Genomic DNA, 16724 nt, shown 5'->3' with positions numbered 1-16724 from the left:
TGCTCAAGTCTTGTATTTTTTCAAAATCAGAGAAAAGAAGCATTTCCCTGTGGGTTCATGTGTACTTAGCAACAGAACATGCTTGGGTAAGCCCAGGCCCAGCCAGATGGACGTGTTCAAGTCCACAGAGGCTTGTCACCTGCGCTTGTCCCCCTTATTTGTGATTACCTAGGAAGGCCTGATTCTTGGGACCTTGTGGTATTCTCACACATGCATTCTTTTTTTTTTTTTTAAATATATTTTATTGATTTTTTACAGAGAGGAAGGGAGAGGGATAGAGAGTTAGAAACATTGATGAGAGAGAAACATCAATCAGCTGCCTCCTGCACAACCCCACCGGGGATGTGCCCGCAACCAAGGCACATGCCCCCAACCAGAATCGAACCTGGGACCCTTCAGTTCGCAGACCAACGCTCTATCCACTGAGCCAAACTGGTTAGGGCTTACACATGCATTCTTACAACAGGACCAGTGTTGGCGTCTTTGGGCATTTCTTAACATCAGCATTTCTACTTTCCTTTAGGAATCATCTATTAAGCCTGATAAAAAGGTTTCCGTCTCATCAGGCCAGATTGGCGGGCCCTTGGCTTTGCCTTCAGAACACCCAGGAGGAGGCCTGAACTCTGGAGCTGCAAACAGGGAGCTTTCGTCCCAGGCATTGGGCAACCAAACAAATCCTGTTCCTGTCAGCCTGGAGAACTCGTTGGATGGAGACTTGATCCATAATTCAGCCTCCTCATTGGAGGCTGTGTCCAAGGAACTGGCTGCGCTGAACAGCAGAGCTAGTGGGAGCTCCGAGTTCACATTGCCTGCACCCTCGAAAGTGCCTGCAGAGAAAGTTGCAGGTGTTTTATGTACGGAAGAAAAAAGGAACTTTACGAAGGCTAGCCCTTCTGCCCCACCACCCTCCAGCTCTCTGCAGTCACCCCTCAATTTTCTGGCTGAACAGGCTCTAGCACTGGGGCAGTCCTCTCAGGAGAAAAAACCAGAGAGTTCTGGCTATAAAGAGCTGTCCTGTCAGGTTTCCCTGAGCAAGGGCCTGCCAGAAGGGCACCAGTCCAAAGCAAAACACCATGGTTTGCCACGGACGTCTCATGCACCCCAGACAGCAGCTCCCGTGCCTGGCCCCCAAGTAAAAGTCTTTCATGCAGGCACTCAACAACAAAAGAGTTTCACCCCCCCAGCTCCATTTGTCAGTAAGCTCCAGGGCCCAAAGCCTTCTTCCCCACAGTGTCATCGTTCCCTCATCCAGCTTGTGAAGACGGCAGCCAAAGGCCAGAGCTTCCATTCCTCCACACCAGCCTCTTCAGGAGGCACGCCAGCCTCCAGCAGTAGTTCTCATAAGACCCCAGCCTTGTCCTCCGCTGCCCTGAGCCATCCAGCAAAACAGCACTCAGCCAGCTCCTCAGGGCCATCTTACAAGAATAGCCCCTTTGCCGGCTCTATCTCCAAACACGGGATTTCTTCTGGCAGCTCTTCTGTAGGAACACCAGTCCAGAGCTCCACTTCTGGCAATCTGCTCCCCGGTGCACAGCCTGCCTCCACAGGACAGCCTGCCAGCCGACCTGTCCCAGGCTCTGCAGTGAAAAAACCGCCTGTTTCCCAGAAGCTGACCCTAGTGGCCCCTCCCGGGGGTCCAAGTGGAGATTCTAGTGGTGGGACCCAGGGAGTGGCCAAGTTACTGACCTCCTCCCTGAAGCCCAGTGCAGTTAGCAGCGTGACATCGTCTACCTCCTTGCCAGTGAGTATCCTGGTACAGCAGCCACCCTTATGGGTCTTGTGGACAAGGCCACCTGCCTTGCCCTGGTCAGACAACTGAAACTGGAGGTTGGGTTGGAACAGTAAACCCAGAAATAATAAGGACTGGCTTCTTGTTTTCCCGTCTTATCTTTTCTGTTGGCATGAATCCCAAGAAAGCCTGAAACTTCTTAGGAGGATGAGTGGAGAGAAAGGACTGGTCAGCACTGTGTTTGCAGGGAGGCTATGAATCTAGAAGGTGTGGAATGAGTCACAAAACTTTCCTTTCATGGCTTCCTATCTGTCCCATCTCTCCAAACGAGTTAGTGAAATTAATACTATCTATCAGATCGTTAGTTATGTAGAGATGTTCATACAGTAGGAAGATGAGTACTTCTAAAAGTGATTCTCCCAGTTGGGTTTTGAAGGACTCTGCAGGTCAAAGGTGATCTGACAGAGTGCAATGGCTGGTGAGGCCTGCCTGTAGGAATTACAGAAGTTGGGTGCAGGTTGGGGAAATGGGAGAGAGTATTTTATTTTCCCCACGATGTAAAACGACTATTTGGTTGCAAAGAAAAAACTACAGAAAGGTATGTTCAGTGAGGTCTCACTGGCTTCTGCCCTATTTCTATCACCCAACAAGGTAACAATGTCCCTTAGTTTCCAGGATTTTCCCGTTTCTTTCTAAAAGATTATTACATACAAATGTGTGTGTGTGGCTTATGTATATAAAAATACATATATCCGTACATACCTACATTTGTGGATGTCTATATATAATATTCTTCCCTTTCTTTCTTGCACAAAGGAGGCGTATTTAACATCCTGCTTTTTAAAGTGAACACTGTGTCCTAGGAGGCATGTTAGGCCAGTTTAGAGACTGTTCTCACTCTTTGGGGCTGCAGACTAGGGTTCCGGCATAAGGAGCAGTCGATGTCCCTACCCTGTGTGTTGACAGGTTTGGTTTGTGAGCAGGCCATGGACAGGCTGGAGCTCTGATCCTTTTGTGTGTTTCATCTCCAGAAAGGAACGAGTGGGGCTGTGCTATTGACCAGCTCATCGCCCTTAAATCTGCTATCCTCATCCTACAAGACAGGCGGCCCAAAGCTGCCCGGGGCTGTGAACTCAAACTCCCTGGGGATCATCTCTCCGTTTCCTCTCCGTGTGCTCTCCTTTAGCGCCGACTCCTCTGCCAAAGCAGGGGTCTCCAAGGATGCCATCGTCACGGGCCCTGCCCCTGGGACGTTTCACCATGGCCTCAGCCACAGTAAGTACTTCTCCCTTTCCTCTCCTCATTTGGAGGCACAAAAGGTGCCCCGGGACTACTACTGTGATCAGTGAGTCGTGTTGTCGTGTACGGGATTCTCGTGTGTGTCTGATGTATGGCTGTGGGCAACATTTTCAGGGATCGTGCTGAACCCTTCCCCAGGGTCTTTCACCAGGACTGGCCAGTAGGTTGTCTGGGGCTCTGAATCACCAAGGATGCTTTTCTGTTCTTGTCTTCAATGTGCGTGTCTTGTTCTTTTCTTCCCTCCTGTTTTCTCTCAGGTCTCCTGGCTGGCTTGCACTCCAGCCCGCCCCACGCAGCACCTCTCCCACACGCTGCCGTGTCTACCCACGTCCCGCAGAGTCTCCCAGGTAATTAATTGCCAGGTGGTCAGAGTGCCATGTGCACTGTGTGTCATTCCCCTCTCCACTCAGTAGATGCTGTCTGCTGCCAAAGATTTCAGTATCTTCACCGTATTATCACTGTGCTGTCTTGATTTGTCTTTTGAGGCTCTCGTTCTGTGGGTACTTGGAATGGGACAGGTTTCCTCCACTTTGTGATTTCCCCTGGTCCTCTGCCACTGGGTCAGCGTTACCCCATGTGATCACAGAGGAAGTCAGGGTGACCTGTATTCGAGGCAGAGGAATCCCCAACCCTTGGCTAGTTGGGGCACTACAGGCCTTTAAATTCAAGGTGCTACACCTTCCAGGTAGTACCAGGTAACAGAAGGCTCTGTAAATTTAGTTTAAGTGAAAGGGGAAGTTCAAGTAATAGCAAGAGGTCACAGTGGCAAGGCTTCAGGAGGGATCTTTACCTTTGATGTCAGCATGTATTCAAGAGAGGAGCAGCTGTCAATTCAGTTCAGATGTAAAGGCAGAGAGTTGGGAGCACAACAGGAATTGGGACAGCGTTCCCTCTTTCCTTCTCCCAATTTTCTTCTCCAGAGAGCAGTGACTTTCAGAAAGGGGCACTGTACAAGCTCTAGGTTTATAGCTGTGAGAAGCTGGCACCTTTGTCATCAGCAATTGGCCTTACCCTGTGCTAGGACCTGATTCTTAGATGCAGCTAATGGAATGCTGTTGTAGAACCTCAGGGATCTTGGTTTTGGCCTACTACCCTTACTACTCTCTGGAAACGACCAGGGGCCTCATTGGTCAGGGAGAGCCATGCTTCAGGAAGCTCAGCCTGGATCCGCCCTGGCAGACTGATACCCGGTGGCAGTAAGATGGGATTCATCCAGCTGGGCATGCCTGACACCTGCTATACTGAGAGCACTGGCCTCGACATGGCCCAAGTCTGTCCCAGATTTTGCAGTGGGTCCCTGGCCCCTGTGTCCTTAAACTGATGCATTTGTAGTGAATGCCAGCAGCCATCTGGGTACAGGAATGGATTGTAAATCTCCAAGATGGAATTGTTGCTTCTCAAATAAAAACCTAGGGCTAAGCTTGTATCAGCAGCTACTCCGTTTTCCCCTGGAGAAGCAGTAAAATGTAGTGTGGACTTGCTCCACAAACTGGTGGCTGCTGCTGTAGCTGAGATGATAATATAGGGGTTGCAGAGCTACCTGGGTGAGAGCTTGTGGTTTTTCAGAGAGAGATTGCACTGCTTCTGCTGCTTTTAGGAATGTCACCCTTTTAAACAGAGACAATAATGAAGAGCCTTTGGAAATGTGACTGTTGGTCTGTGGTATTTTCAGCAAAAAAAGGGAAAAGTGCTTTCTTGTACCATTTCTTCCCTGTTTTTCCTCTGGGTATTAAAAGGCTATCAGAAAAGCATCTATGCTAAAACAGGCTGAGTAGGCTTTTCTTCTCTCCTTTAGACCTTCTTCAGGCTATAGGATTCCATTGAGTGGTTGTAAATGAGAAGCTGTCTGGACATTTTAATTGTGTAACTTAATTCTGATTTGCTTTTTTTCCTATGTGGACTCAGAATGCTAGTGCCTTTGAACTTGTCTTTATAGAACCTGAGGATCTGTTGATGGTGAGAATGTTGATTGCTCCTTGACTTCAGTGTGACTATCAAACCCCATCATGGAACCCATGTGCCACTGCATAGTTGTAGCCAAGAACAGAAGTGTCCCACATTGCATAGTAGAGTTGCTGTGAACACAGCACTCCATGAGCAGCTGCCTTCACGCTGCAGGCTGCTATAAGTAACAACACACTGAAATCACCTCTGTCAAGTGTTTGTGGCTCGTTTGAACCTCAGCATACTCAACATACAGAAGTGACCTCCTTGAGGTTTGGTTACTGCTGCCTTAAGAAAATCAGAGATCCTGAAAGATTTATATTGTTTTTCCTTATTCTTTTCCAGATGCTTCTCAGCTTCATGGGAAAGGGGCTGGTGTTCCACGGAAATTGTGACCTCTTCAGAGGAAATGCTGGAAGCTGAACTAATAGGTCTCTGAAAAATCGGATAATCAATACGCTCTTTCTGCCGATCGGTTTTCTTCTGGAGAAGGCTGTGAGTGCTAAGTGGAACGTCTCTTGGCACTTGTGACGTGCCTTCACTTGGGAGCAGCCTCGTGCTTCTCCAGAGGTACTGACTGGCCTGGTGATCCGGGCCTCGTGGCTTTGTCGCGGACAATCGTTGGAGGGGCAGCTCTAGGCTGGGAAGTGTACTGGGTCATGTACGGAGCTCTGGTGGCAGGACTGAACGTTGGCACACCTGGGTTGTAAGTCTGCCCAACCCCCTGGCATTTGGTCAGAGTAACTCATGGCACCCCACTGGCAGGGGCTCCTTTTGGCCACACTAGGGTCCCTGGATGGTCATGGTGTCTATCCCATCCTCGGGCTGTGTGCTCAATGGACAGAAACCCAGGCTAATGCCATAGCTGGGAGACTTACCTTGTCTTGTTGAAAAATACTCAGAACAGCTAGTGTGTGCTCATCATGGGGGCCAGTTTATCCTCTAAACATGACAATGAAGCTCTTTTAAAGAAAGATCTTTGTAGATTCAACAATTGTGATAGGATTTTTAAAGACACTTATTTTTGGCTCAGTTTTCATCATTACCATCAATGCATTGGATAGAGTGGGACAGTTCTTCACATGTCATATTTTCACACGTCATATGGAAGACATAATCCCAGTGCCTTTATGGTGGAGCAGAATTAGACACACATCAATTAGGCCCTCTGTGTGGCTCTCAGATGAAGACCTTTTAAAAAGATGTCTGTACTTAAGACGTAGCCAGTTTATTTGAGGCTTTTTATCATTGCACATCATAATCTCTGCCGTCCTGACTTAAAGGTCATCTGGGTCCTCAAATCCCAGGTCCCAGTTCAGCCAGGGCCTCTGTTTTGTTTTTCCAAAGTTCATACAGGTGGACTGCAGAGCCCCAAAGGCCTTTGAGGGCAAGGATATGAAAGGTTCCAAGTTACAGATAGACATTCCAGCTTATTTAGAAATCATTCTCAGGCGGAGCTGCAGGTGTGGGCCTTTGTGAAGTGTCTGCTGTATAGACAGGCCTTGAAGTCCTAGGGCTCTCCAGGCAGCGGGGCTATGCCTGACTTAAGGGTGACGCACCACTGAGCTTGGAGAGTGCATTAGAGACAGACTTAAGACAACCCGGAGCTCCCAAGTCATTACGCTGTTCCCATTTAACCATTGGCTGCTTCACGAGGAGTTTTAGGGCACTTGCCTGTCCTGTGAAGTCTCTGCCACAGGCATGTCTCAACTGACTGCTCCAGCTAAGTGATTTCAAATATTTAGAGAGTATATAGCCTCCTCAGAATGTAGACCTATGTGGAGACACAGGCAGCTCTTTTGGTTCCTGGCACCCAGGGTCCAGTGCTCAGTAACTCATGCTTTATGCTGAGGTTTGTCTAGTGTCCGAGGAGCAAGGCCTCTGCTCTGACTTTTTACATAGGAACCAACACGTTTCACATGGGCCTACATGGATTTCTTATCCCTTTATTATATATATATTTTGCAACTTGGATTTCCAGTTTGTTTACAGAATAGTCTTAGGAAGTAGCAAAAGAGCCAAAGAAGAGATTTGTATTGCTGAGCTCAGAGCCGTGCAGAGACTGCCCATGAGCTCCTTTTCTGCCCAAGACATCCGGTTCCCCTGCAGTGCCCCCTCTTCCCCACATACCATTGAGTGTGCAGCTGGAGCAGAATACCCTCATTTGTAGGAATCTAGTGATGCCTCTTGCCTCAGGGAAACGTTTCTTTGATGGGGAGATTTCTTTTTCTTGTTTATGCTTTATTTGTGGTAACGAAAGAGTGAATGACTTAAACAGCCATGGCAAGGCAGATCTACAGGCAGAGCGGGCTCCGGGCCTGGGGGCTGCGGTGCTGCAGGGCTTTCCTTGGTGCGGCCGTTTCTTAAGTGTGAAAGGGGCTGTGGCTTTGGTGCAGCCACTAGGTTGGTATTAGGGGGTGGTGTGGAAATTGTTAATCTTGTATAAAGCAACTTAATAAATTGTTTCAAGGTTTCCAATACATTGTTTCTGATTCTTTTTGCCATATTTGCTAATAATTCTTTCTCCCATAGGAACTGGTAAGTGATTGGGACTGGTAAACGGATATCCATATGGGATATCCTGGCTGAAAACCAAGAGGGAGTAGGGGAAATAAATCACACACACAAAGGAGGAAAAAACACACTTAGCATAAAATTAGAGTCAAGCCACCAGGTGTTTATTTTTTGCGCTATAAGGTGGAGTTCCCTATTTCTTTCCGTTTTCTTATGTAATATAGGAGATACAGAGAACCTGAAATTAATTTGGTGAAAAATCAACTGTGTAGTATACCTAAATACCAATTAGAGAATAAACAAGACTTGTAAGGCCCTGAAGCTAAGGCTAACAGCAACACAGTCCACAACAAAAACACTTTAATTTCAGAACCAGAAAAGTCTCGAATGGAGTGTTCTCCTGGGACAGTCAGGCTGACAGAGGGGCCTGTGCTGGTTTCTTTGCACCTTTTTCTGGCACAGATCCCAGATCTGTCTCACCATTAGAAGTCTGACGGAAAGTTGGCGCTCAGCCAGACTACTGGAGGGGTGTGAGTGCAGGTCGGCAGCCCCAAGGGGCCCAGTCCTTTGATGAATGGAAGGGTGTGTATAAGGGAGGCCTTTCTGCCCTAGAGTTTCCCCATCTGGTGTGCGAAGGCCATTGCTGCATGGAGGGGCTGGTCTGCCTCAGTGGTCTTGTGCTTTAGTAGTGTTCGGATTGCTTCCAGGTTTCCCACAAGGAGTCTGTTGATGGACGTGTGTAGGACAAGGGAGAGAAAAGGGCTTTGTGATTTTGAATCATTGGAGGATGAAGCAGGTCTCTCACCTGGGTTAAATGATGGTGCAGCCAGTGACCATTCTGCTTGTACGTGAGCTATACTCTGAGTAGCTTGGCCGAGAAGGCATGGGTGGCATGCTCAGCTCCGCACGGACTAGGAGCCTGCACAGGGCCAGGGAGAAGAAGGTATGGGGTAGGAGAGCCAGCGTCAGCTTCCAGGGGACTGAGGGGCAGGGCTGTGCCTACTTCTGCCCAGACACCAGGACGGCCAGCTCCTGGATGGACATATCCTTGTTGACATAGCGGTCGTACTGAGCAGCGGTCAGCCTCCCGTTCTGTAGGGCCTCTTCAATGGAGAACTTCTTGCCAGACTTCCTGTCGTGGATCACGGAGGACTCCCCGTTGGGACCCTTGACTGATATTTCCTCCCAGTCGCACTCCTGACTTCTGAGTTTCACAAACATGTTCCAGTCGATGAGGCCAGCCCGATGGGCTTCCTCCGGGGACAGCTCCCGGCCTGTGTCAGGGTCGATGACCACAATGGAGCGCCGCAGATGGTTTTCTCTCTGCTCCCTCTTGACGGCCACAGAGCCCAGGCGCTTCTGCAGCTCATCGATCTCAAGATCTTTGTCTTTGGAGAGCCTTTTGAGGTCATCTAGCTCTCTCTCCAGGGACCATAGTCTGGAGTCGAGGTTTGTCCCAGAGTCCACTGTGGTCATGTTTCTCAGGTCCCGTGTTTCCGTTGCCGCCATTTCAATTTCCGTTTGGAGCCTCCGGGTCTCCAGCTCCAGGTTTTGCCGCTCCAGCTGTAGTTTGTGGTTTTCTTCCCTGAGAAAGTCCAGCTCCTTGGACGACTTGGAGTTGTGGAACTCCAGTTCTGACAGCTTGGCTTCCAGCCGGCCCACCTCAGCATCCAGTTCCCTCTTGTTCCGGCTCTCCTCCTCCAGGCTGCTCTTGAGCTTCTGAATTTCCTGTTCAGTGTCACCTTTCTCCACCTGGACACTTTCGGAGAAGACCACTTTTTCCTTGACCTCCATCTTCTCCAGGTTGATGAGCTTCTTCTTTAGGGTCTCCAGTTCACTCTCCAGGACCTGCCGCCGGTGCCTTTCCTCCTCCAGCTGGAGCTTGAGCAGGGAGTGCTCCCGGGCCTGCTGGGGGTCCTGCTGTAGCACCACTTTCTGCTTGTGGGTCACCTTCTCTTGGGCTTCCCCCTCCTCCTTTTCCAGTTCGGCCAGCCGTTGCTTCAGGCGCTGCACCTCCAGCTCGGCCTCCCTGCGCGCCTGCCGTTCACGCTCCAGCTCCTCCAGCTGCCGCTCCAGCTCGGCCCGCCTGCGCTGTAGCCGCCGCAGCTCCCCGCGCAGGTGGTCGATCTGCCGGAGCTCCACATCAATGCTCTGGGTGAAGGCATCCACCTCAGCTCGCAAGCCCGGCTCCTCCTCGTACCTGACTACCTCCTGTTGGACCACCTTTTCCTTCACCTGGGAAAGCTCCTCCTCCTTCTGTTTGATTTTCTCCTCTTGGGAAGCCCTCTCCCTTTCCAGGTCCACTTGCTTTTTCTGTTCCTCTGATAGTCTGGCCCTCAAAGACTCTACTTCCTCTTTGGTTTGGGGGTCTTCCTGAAACTGAAGGATCTCCTGGACTACCTCCTTGGTCTGTACCTGGGGTTTAGTGTCTTTCAGAGCCTGGATCTCTTGCTTCAGCTGGTAGATCTCTAAATCACACCTTTCGATGAGTCTGGTCTTGTCCACGATCTCCTCCCGGAGCCTCTGGAGCTCTTTCTCCATCTCAGGGTCAGTCTTGTACTTAATGACTTCCTTCGTCACCTCTCTGACTTCCACCTGCGGGCCCCGCCTCCGCAGTGCCTCCAGCTCACCCTGGTAGCTCTTCAGCTGTTCCTCGGCACCCCGGTACTTGCGCTCCTGCTCCACAAGCTCCAGGCGGAGGTTGGCCACTTCGCTCTCTGCCTTGGGGTCTGGCCGGACGATCTCCCGCACTTTCTCCTGCACCACCACCTTGGCATTTTCCTCTTCCAAGGCCCAAATCTTTCGGAGCAGCTCGCTCTTCTCCCTCTGGTGGGCACGAGCTTTGGCAGACTCGTCCTCATACTGGCGTTTCAGGTCGCCAACCTCCCTCTCAACTGCCATGTCCTTTTCCACCTTGAGCACCTCCTTGACGGTGACCTTCCCCTCAGCCATGGCCCTCTCCTTCTCCAGTCTCTTTAGCTTGTCCTGCAGAAAGCTCAGCTCCTCCTCCTGCTTCTCCCTGTGCTTGCCCTCCTGCTGCTGGTCCTCCTGCAGCTGCCGGTACTCTGCCTCCAGCTGGGGGTCATTCTGCAGTTTCACCACCTCCTTCTCAGTGACCTTCTCCCTCGCCCGGCTCTTCTCCTCAGCCAGGGCCGCGATGCGCTGCTGCAGGAGGACCGCCTCTGCTTCCCGGGTGCCCTTCTGCCGCCTTAGCTCCTCCAGCTCCTCCCTCAGCCTCAGGACCTCGTCGGCCTGGGCTCTGTCTGGCTCGATGCGCAGGACCTCCTTGACTATGTACTCCTGCCCGCCGTTCCTGGTCTCCTGCTCCAGGGCGCGTAGCCGCAGCTGCAGCGCCTCCAACTCCTCCTGAAGCAGCTGGTTCTTGTGCTGCTCCTCCGTCAGCGTCCGCTGCATCTGCTGGAAGCTCTCCTCAAGTGCAGGGTCCGGAACCTTCTTCAGCACCTCCTTCCTCACCACTGCTTCCTGGGGGTTCTGATTCTGCAGAATCTGGATTTCCTCCTGGGCACTCTTGACTTCCTTCTCCAGCTGCTGCCTCCGCTCAGTTTCCTCGTCCAGCTCCTTCCGAATCTTCCACGACTCCTCTGCTCTGGAGCCCGGCTGGCTCCCTTGCTGACTCTCATGGGTCACTCCTACCTCTGGCTGCTGGGAGGGAGAAGACAGTGCATGGTTATGTAAACAGTTCAGACTGGGGGTTCTGTGATCTCCAAGGGACTCCAAGTGCTAGGTTCACAGGAGTTCTAGGGTTACTTTTAAACAGCTGGTTTAGGTTTTCTTAAAATTCATCTGGTAAAATATTTTAAAACCATAGAAGAGTGTGAAAGGAAATCAGTCTTCCACCTCTGGTCCTGTCCTATTGCTAGAAGGGTATCTGTCATCTTATGACAAGTACAGGCAGCCCTCGGGTTACGTCGGACTCGACATACATCGTTTCGTGGTTACATCACCATCTCCCATTTATTTATAAAAAAAAAGTTCCATCATTTCGACATATGTACATATGTGCCTTATGTTTATTATTTATTTACCACAAGTAAAGGTCAGGAATTGTTATCTTTGTTTTACATTTTTTTTACTGTTTCACTTCATTACTGCTGTGTATGTGCTCCATGTGAGTGACGTAGGTGCTTATGTAGGTGGGTTCTGACTTACGGAGAAAATCGTGTTACGTCGCGCCGTAGGAACGGATCTCCCACGTAACCCGAGGACTGCCTGTACTGTATATTTTTAGTGTGTGCCAAATGTTTATTTTTCTGCACAAATGGTAAGTCCCCTGTTGTGCACCCTTGTTGCACTTAATCTAGATAGAGGAAATTTCACAGCAGCACAGAGAGCTCTACTTCACTGTTTAACAGCGGCATGTGGACAGACCATAATTTAATTACCCATTGCTGATGAGTATTGAGTTGCTTCCAGTTTCTTGTTATTTCAGTGCTATCATAAACATTCTGGACTTTTAACATGTTACCTCTACTAGGTACTCAGCAAACGTCTGTTGGAGGAAATATATGTTACACTCATGTCAATAGGGGTTCTGGCTTGGGCCAGTATTTGCACTGGTGCTGCCCAGCCGTGTTTGCAAGGGACACTCCCCCTAGTTTACAGGCTGTTTCTTTGAGGCTGAACGAGTCTTGTTTCTCACCTGCTGGAACAGTTTTGAGTAAAATGTGTTACACTAAGATTCATTACCTGTCTCAGTAGATTCAGAGCAAACTCCAGGTTCTGCAGCCTCTGTCTGTTGATGGCATTAACTTCGGTGAACTTGGCAGTAAGGGTCGCTTCCTATAGGGGAGCATTCAGCAAATAGGAGTCAATAGACTGAGGGGGAAAGAGTAGGATGGGTTTTGAAAAGTCTGGCATTTGGGGATAGAGGGTAGCTTCTTGCCCCTTCCTACTTAGAGTTCTACTACAGTCATCTGGTGGAGAGAAAACTGGGTTTAGAGTCAGAAGTCTAATTCCCAGTGGCCTTGAGCAGATCTCTGTTTGAGCGTTAATATTCTTGTGTATAGAGGAAATAATAACGGCCTCCTGTATATGAATTGGGCGGGGGGAGCAGAGTGGGAACCTCTCTAATCCGTGGCTCTGACCCAGATACCTCCAGCAGGCTGTCTTTCTAGGTATATCAATGTCGCTGTCCCAGAAAAAGTTCATTATCTTCTCTTACAAAACCTGTTTGCACCCAGGAAAGCTCTCAGCCCAGTTTCCATGTTGTGCCTGCATCTCTGAGGCCTGCATGCCATGCTCCCTGGAAGGCTGCGCAACTCTGAGAACGCCTACCCACAGAGCTCACCTCTTCCCTCACTTTGGCAGCAGGGGACTGGAGCCTGGCTCTTTTGCTCACGTGGCTGCTCCTTCCATTCTCCAAGTCAAGAAGGGACCTTAGTTTCTCTGCTTCTAATTCATAGTCCTGGGGGAGAGACATGGCAGAGGGCAGACAAGGTCAGTTGCGGCTGCAATATTCTTACAGCCCTGCCAGCTGACTGCAGAGGTCTTCCGCTCAGCTGCACTCTGTACTGTCTGCCAGGAGTTTTTGAGAACCTTCAATACATCAGCAATACATAGCTGTGTCCCTCAACAACATGTGAAACAAGAAAAAGTATGCCCACAGTTCCCCTCCCCAGAGGGCTCCCTTCAGGCCTTCCCTTCACGCTAGAGAGGATGCTGTGCTTCTCCATTTGTCTCATGTTGCCCCCTCCTATCCTCTGCTTCGTCAGTTGAACGACTTTATAATCCATCAAGTGGATGGATGATAATTTACCTAGCCATTCCTTTGCTATTGGACATTTAGGTTATTTCTAGTTTGTCTATTTTGCTATTACATATAATGCTGTTACAGTGATTTCATTTATCCTATATTGGTGTTATTCTGTATTTTTCCAGTTAGGATAAATTCCCCCCAGTTTACTGCTTCATACAGTAGAAAATCCTTCTCTGGTATTTGATGCCTAATATCATATTATTTTCCCAAAGGGCTGTGCCAGTTTGCATGGCTGCCAGCGGGGCCTGAGGATGACCCTGCCAGGCCCAGTGCTCCTCTTCCCAGAGGCCCTGATGTTTTACACTCTGGGTGGGACTTCGCTTCTCACCTTGACAGCTTGCTGGTACTGCTGGGAATGAGCGCAGACTTTCTGAACTTCCTGTTCCCTTCTTGCTATTTCATCCAGCAGGTTCTGTAAAACAACAGAGACTTTCAAAACAAAACAAAAAAAGAACAACCTTGATAAATTAGCTTGATTCCTTAAATCTGAAATTCTTCTTCTGTTGTACAGAGTACAATGAATGGCTTTCTTGTATGCATGTGTTGGTTATAAAGGCAATTCTAAGGCCCGGTGAAGAAGGGCCAAGATTATCTTTGCCAGGAAAAGAATGTTTACTGTGTGCTTCAAAATGTCAGGCACTGTTCTAATATGTAACTTAGATGACCTCATTTAATCTTCCAACAATCCTGTGAGGTAAGTACCATCATTACCCAGCTTATAAGTGAGGAAACCGAGGCACAGTGAGGTTCAGTGGCTTGCCTGAGGGGCACAGCTAATAGTGAACTGGCATTTGGGTTCCCATGTTCCTCCTCCCTCACCCTGTTGTCATTGTTGCCTTCTGAGGACCCAGGACTCTGAACTTTGAAAATGGGATTTTTCCCCATGCGGGGGCCTCTTGTATTTTCGTAGCCATTCACTCACTCAGCCAGCCTGCACTGAGTGTCCACTCTGGGCCAGGACCCATGCTGGGTACTGAGGAGGGGGAAGTGAGCAAGACTGTCCTTGTTCTCAGAGTTAAGTGCTGGGAGCCAGGCAGGGCCAAGGTCCCGTGAGATCACAGCTCTGCCAGAGCAAACGGCAGCCACTCCTGGCTCTCCACAAAGGGGAATGACTGACCTCTGACCCCACCTTGTGACTGTGCCTGTGAATGCAGAAGCAGTTGTCTTACTTTCTGATTCTTCAGCTTGGTCTCCATCTGGTTAAGGCTGTCTGTCTCCTGGGGCTCATAGCTGGGGATGTTGGACAAGAACTGGAGCATGTGGTCGCAGCAACTGCGGTAGTCATCATAGGCAGCCTTGGCACTCCGCAGGCTCTGGGCCCTGCAGGAGCAAAACTGGTCAGGCCTCTGGCACAGCGAGAAGATGTCTCACTAAAACCTTACCCTGTCCCTGCCCAGCCGCTGTAGCTCAGTGGTTGAGCTTATGTGGCCCATGCACCAAGAGGTTATGGTTCGATTCCTGGTCAGGGCACATGCCCGGGATGTGGGCTCGACCCCTGGTGAGGGGTGTACAGGAGGCAGCTGATCAATGTTTCTCTCTCATTGATGTTTCTATCTCACTTTCCCTTCCTCTTTAAAAAAAAAAAAAGTTTCTCCTGTCCCTTTTAAAGGAGTAATCTGTATTCTTTGTGTGTGTTTTCATTTTTTAAAATGTGTGTATTTAGGGGGGTGGGGGATGAATGTAATTTAACTGGAATACAAATGTAATTTAATGTTCACTAGAAAGGGAATAGTTAAGCAAATTATGGAATGTTAAGTTGGAGTCCTCCCTGGCCTCTGTGAAGAACAGGTAGGTAGGTCCACATGTACTGACATGCAGAGATACTGTGTGCTACAGGACCTCAATAAAAACATACCAAAATGTGTGGGACACAGCAAAAACTGAGAGGGAAAAGTATGGGATTAAATGTTTGTATTAGAAAAGAATGCTCTCAAATCAACAATCTAAGCTTCCACCTTAAGAAATAAAAAGAGCAAATTAAATTAAGCAGCAATAAGGAAATAATAAAAAGCAGATATCAATGCAACCGGAAACAAGAAAACAGGAAAAATCATTGAAACCATAGCTAGTTCTTTAAAATGGTCAATAAATTGATAAAAGAGAATGTACATATACAATGAAAGAAGATTTAACATCAGGAATGAGAGGGGAAATAGACTCAGAACCTGCAGGCAGTGATTAGAGAATATCATGAAAAATTTTATGCCAATAAGTTTACCAACTTGATGAAATGGATAAATTCCTTGAAAGACACAAACTACTCAAGAGTGAGATGAGCCCCGGCCAGTGTGGCTCAGTTGGTTGAACATGGTCCTGTGTACTGAAAGGTCACCGGTTTGCTTCCCAATCAGGGCACATACCCAGGTTTCAGGTTCAATCCCCATTCAAGGTGCCTGCAGGAGGCAGCTGATTGATGTTTCTCTTTCTCTCTCTCCCTCTCCTTACCAAATATTTAAAGAGGTTGAATTTGTAGTTAAAATCCTTCTCATAAAAAATGCAGGCCCAGACAGCCTCACTGGAGAATTCTACCAAGCATTTAAGGAAGTAATATCAGTTCTGTACAAACTCATCCAGAACACAGAAGAGGAGAAGGGAATACTTAACTGACTCATGAGGCTTATAAAATATATGACAGGAAAAACAGCAAGATACAGCATACATGATATGTTGTCATTCATGTGTTTACCCCTTACCCCAGCTTGTACAGAACACCTTTTTGGAAGGGTTCATAAGAAACTGATAGCAGTGTTTACCTTGGGAAAGTGGGGCTGGTCATTAACCAGTTAACTGCCACGCATCCAAAATGGAAACCATCCTTATGTCTATAGACGCTTATGGCATACAAAGGGTCATAATTACTTTGAGTGTTTTACTTTGTATATATATTACTTTTTCAAAAAGCAGAAATTATTTAGAAAACAGCCTTTGGTGGTGTCGGTTGAGCATCTTGGCCTCAAGGCAGACTAGCTCAGCCAGGCCCCCCGGGCCCCTCACCTGAGCTCAGCCTGCTGGCGGAGGTTGTCGAAGCGCTGGCCCAGCTTGTGCACCTCGGCCTCCTGGCGCTCCAGGTCAGGGCAGTGTTCCTGGAAGCGGCTGGCCAGGGAGCTGGAGCACTGCTTGGCAGCCTGCAGGTTCTGCTCCACCTCACTGAGGAGGGACTTCTGGGCCTGCAGCTCGGAGGCCATGGCCTGTGGGGTGGAGAGGCAGCCAGTGGGTGGGCGCTGTGATTAGAGCTTGCAGAGGCCAAGGCAGCACTGCCCAGGTGCTTGGGGACACCTGCTGTGTGTGTGTGTGTGTGTGTGTTTGGGGAGGGGGTAGTTTAATGCCTGGGTGTGGGAAGGGACTGGGCCTTGCCTCTGAGTTTCTCCTCACATCTGGTGGCCATTTCTACAAAGTTACATCTTGTTACATGAACAAAACCTGGAAAAACTAAAAACCCCGTGGTTGGCAGCATGTGCCCTG

General features: G+C 49.1%; 2 protein-coding genes across 9 annotated transcripts in view; one reads left to right on the top strand and one right to left on the bottom strand.

Annotated features, from left to right (window-relative positions):
* UBN1 (ubinuclein 1) overlaps positions 1 to 7452 on the top strand; it is a 39099-nt gene extending 31647 nt beyond the window's left edge. For 5 of the 8 annotated variants that reach the window (XM_014457250.2, XM_023755224.1, XM_023755223.1 and 2 more), the window contains 5 exons: positions 524 to 1741; positions 2761 to 3004; positions 3286 to 3375; positions 4965 to 4984; positions 5318 to 7452. In XM_014457250.2, coding sequence (XP_014312736.1) covers positions 524 to 1741; positions 2761 to 3004; positions 3286 to 3375; positions 4965 to 4984; positions 5318 to 5395 — 1650 coding nt within the window. In that variant the 3' untranslated portion in view covers positions 5396 to 7452. The remainder of the gene's footprint in view (positions 1 to 523; positions 1742 to 2760; positions 3005 to 3285; positions 3376 to 4964; positions 4985 to 5317) is intronic. The other 3 variants (XM_023755222.1, XM_006090389.3, XM_014457251.2) reach the window with 3 other exon arrangements.
* A 176-nt stretch (positions 7453 to 7628) lies between these two features.
* Positions 7629 to 16724, bottom strand: part of PPL (periplakin) — a 46151-nt gene continuing 37055 nt past the window's right edge. The window contains exons 15-20 of the mRNA XM_023755312.1: positions 16257 to 16450; positions 14432 to 14582; positions 13591 to 13674; positions 12795 to 12911; positions 12194 to 12286; positions 7629 to 11149 (exon numbers count right to left, since the gene is read on the bottom strand). Coding sequence (XP_023611080.1) covers positions 8486 to 11149; positions 12194 to 12286; positions 12795 to 12911; positions 13591 to 13674; positions 14432 to 14582; positions 16257 to 16450 — 3303 coding nt within the window. The 3' untranslated portion in view covers positions 7629 to 8485. The remainder of the gene's footprint in view (positions 11150 to 12193; positions 12287 to 12794; positions 12912 to 13590; positions 13675 to 14431; positions 14583 to 16256; positions 16451 to 16724) is intronic.

This window comes from Myotis lucifugus, unplaced genomic scaffold, assembly GCF_000147115.1.
Source record: "Myotis lucifugus unplaced genomic scaffold, Myoluc2.0 scaffold_72, whole genome shotgun sequence".
Lineage (NCBI taxonomy): Eukaryota > Metazoa > Chordata > Mammalia > Chiroptera > Vespertilionidae > Myotis > Myotis lucifugus.
Note: the sequence above shows the minus strand (reverse complement) of the source record. Positions and strands in the feature narration are given on the sequence as shown.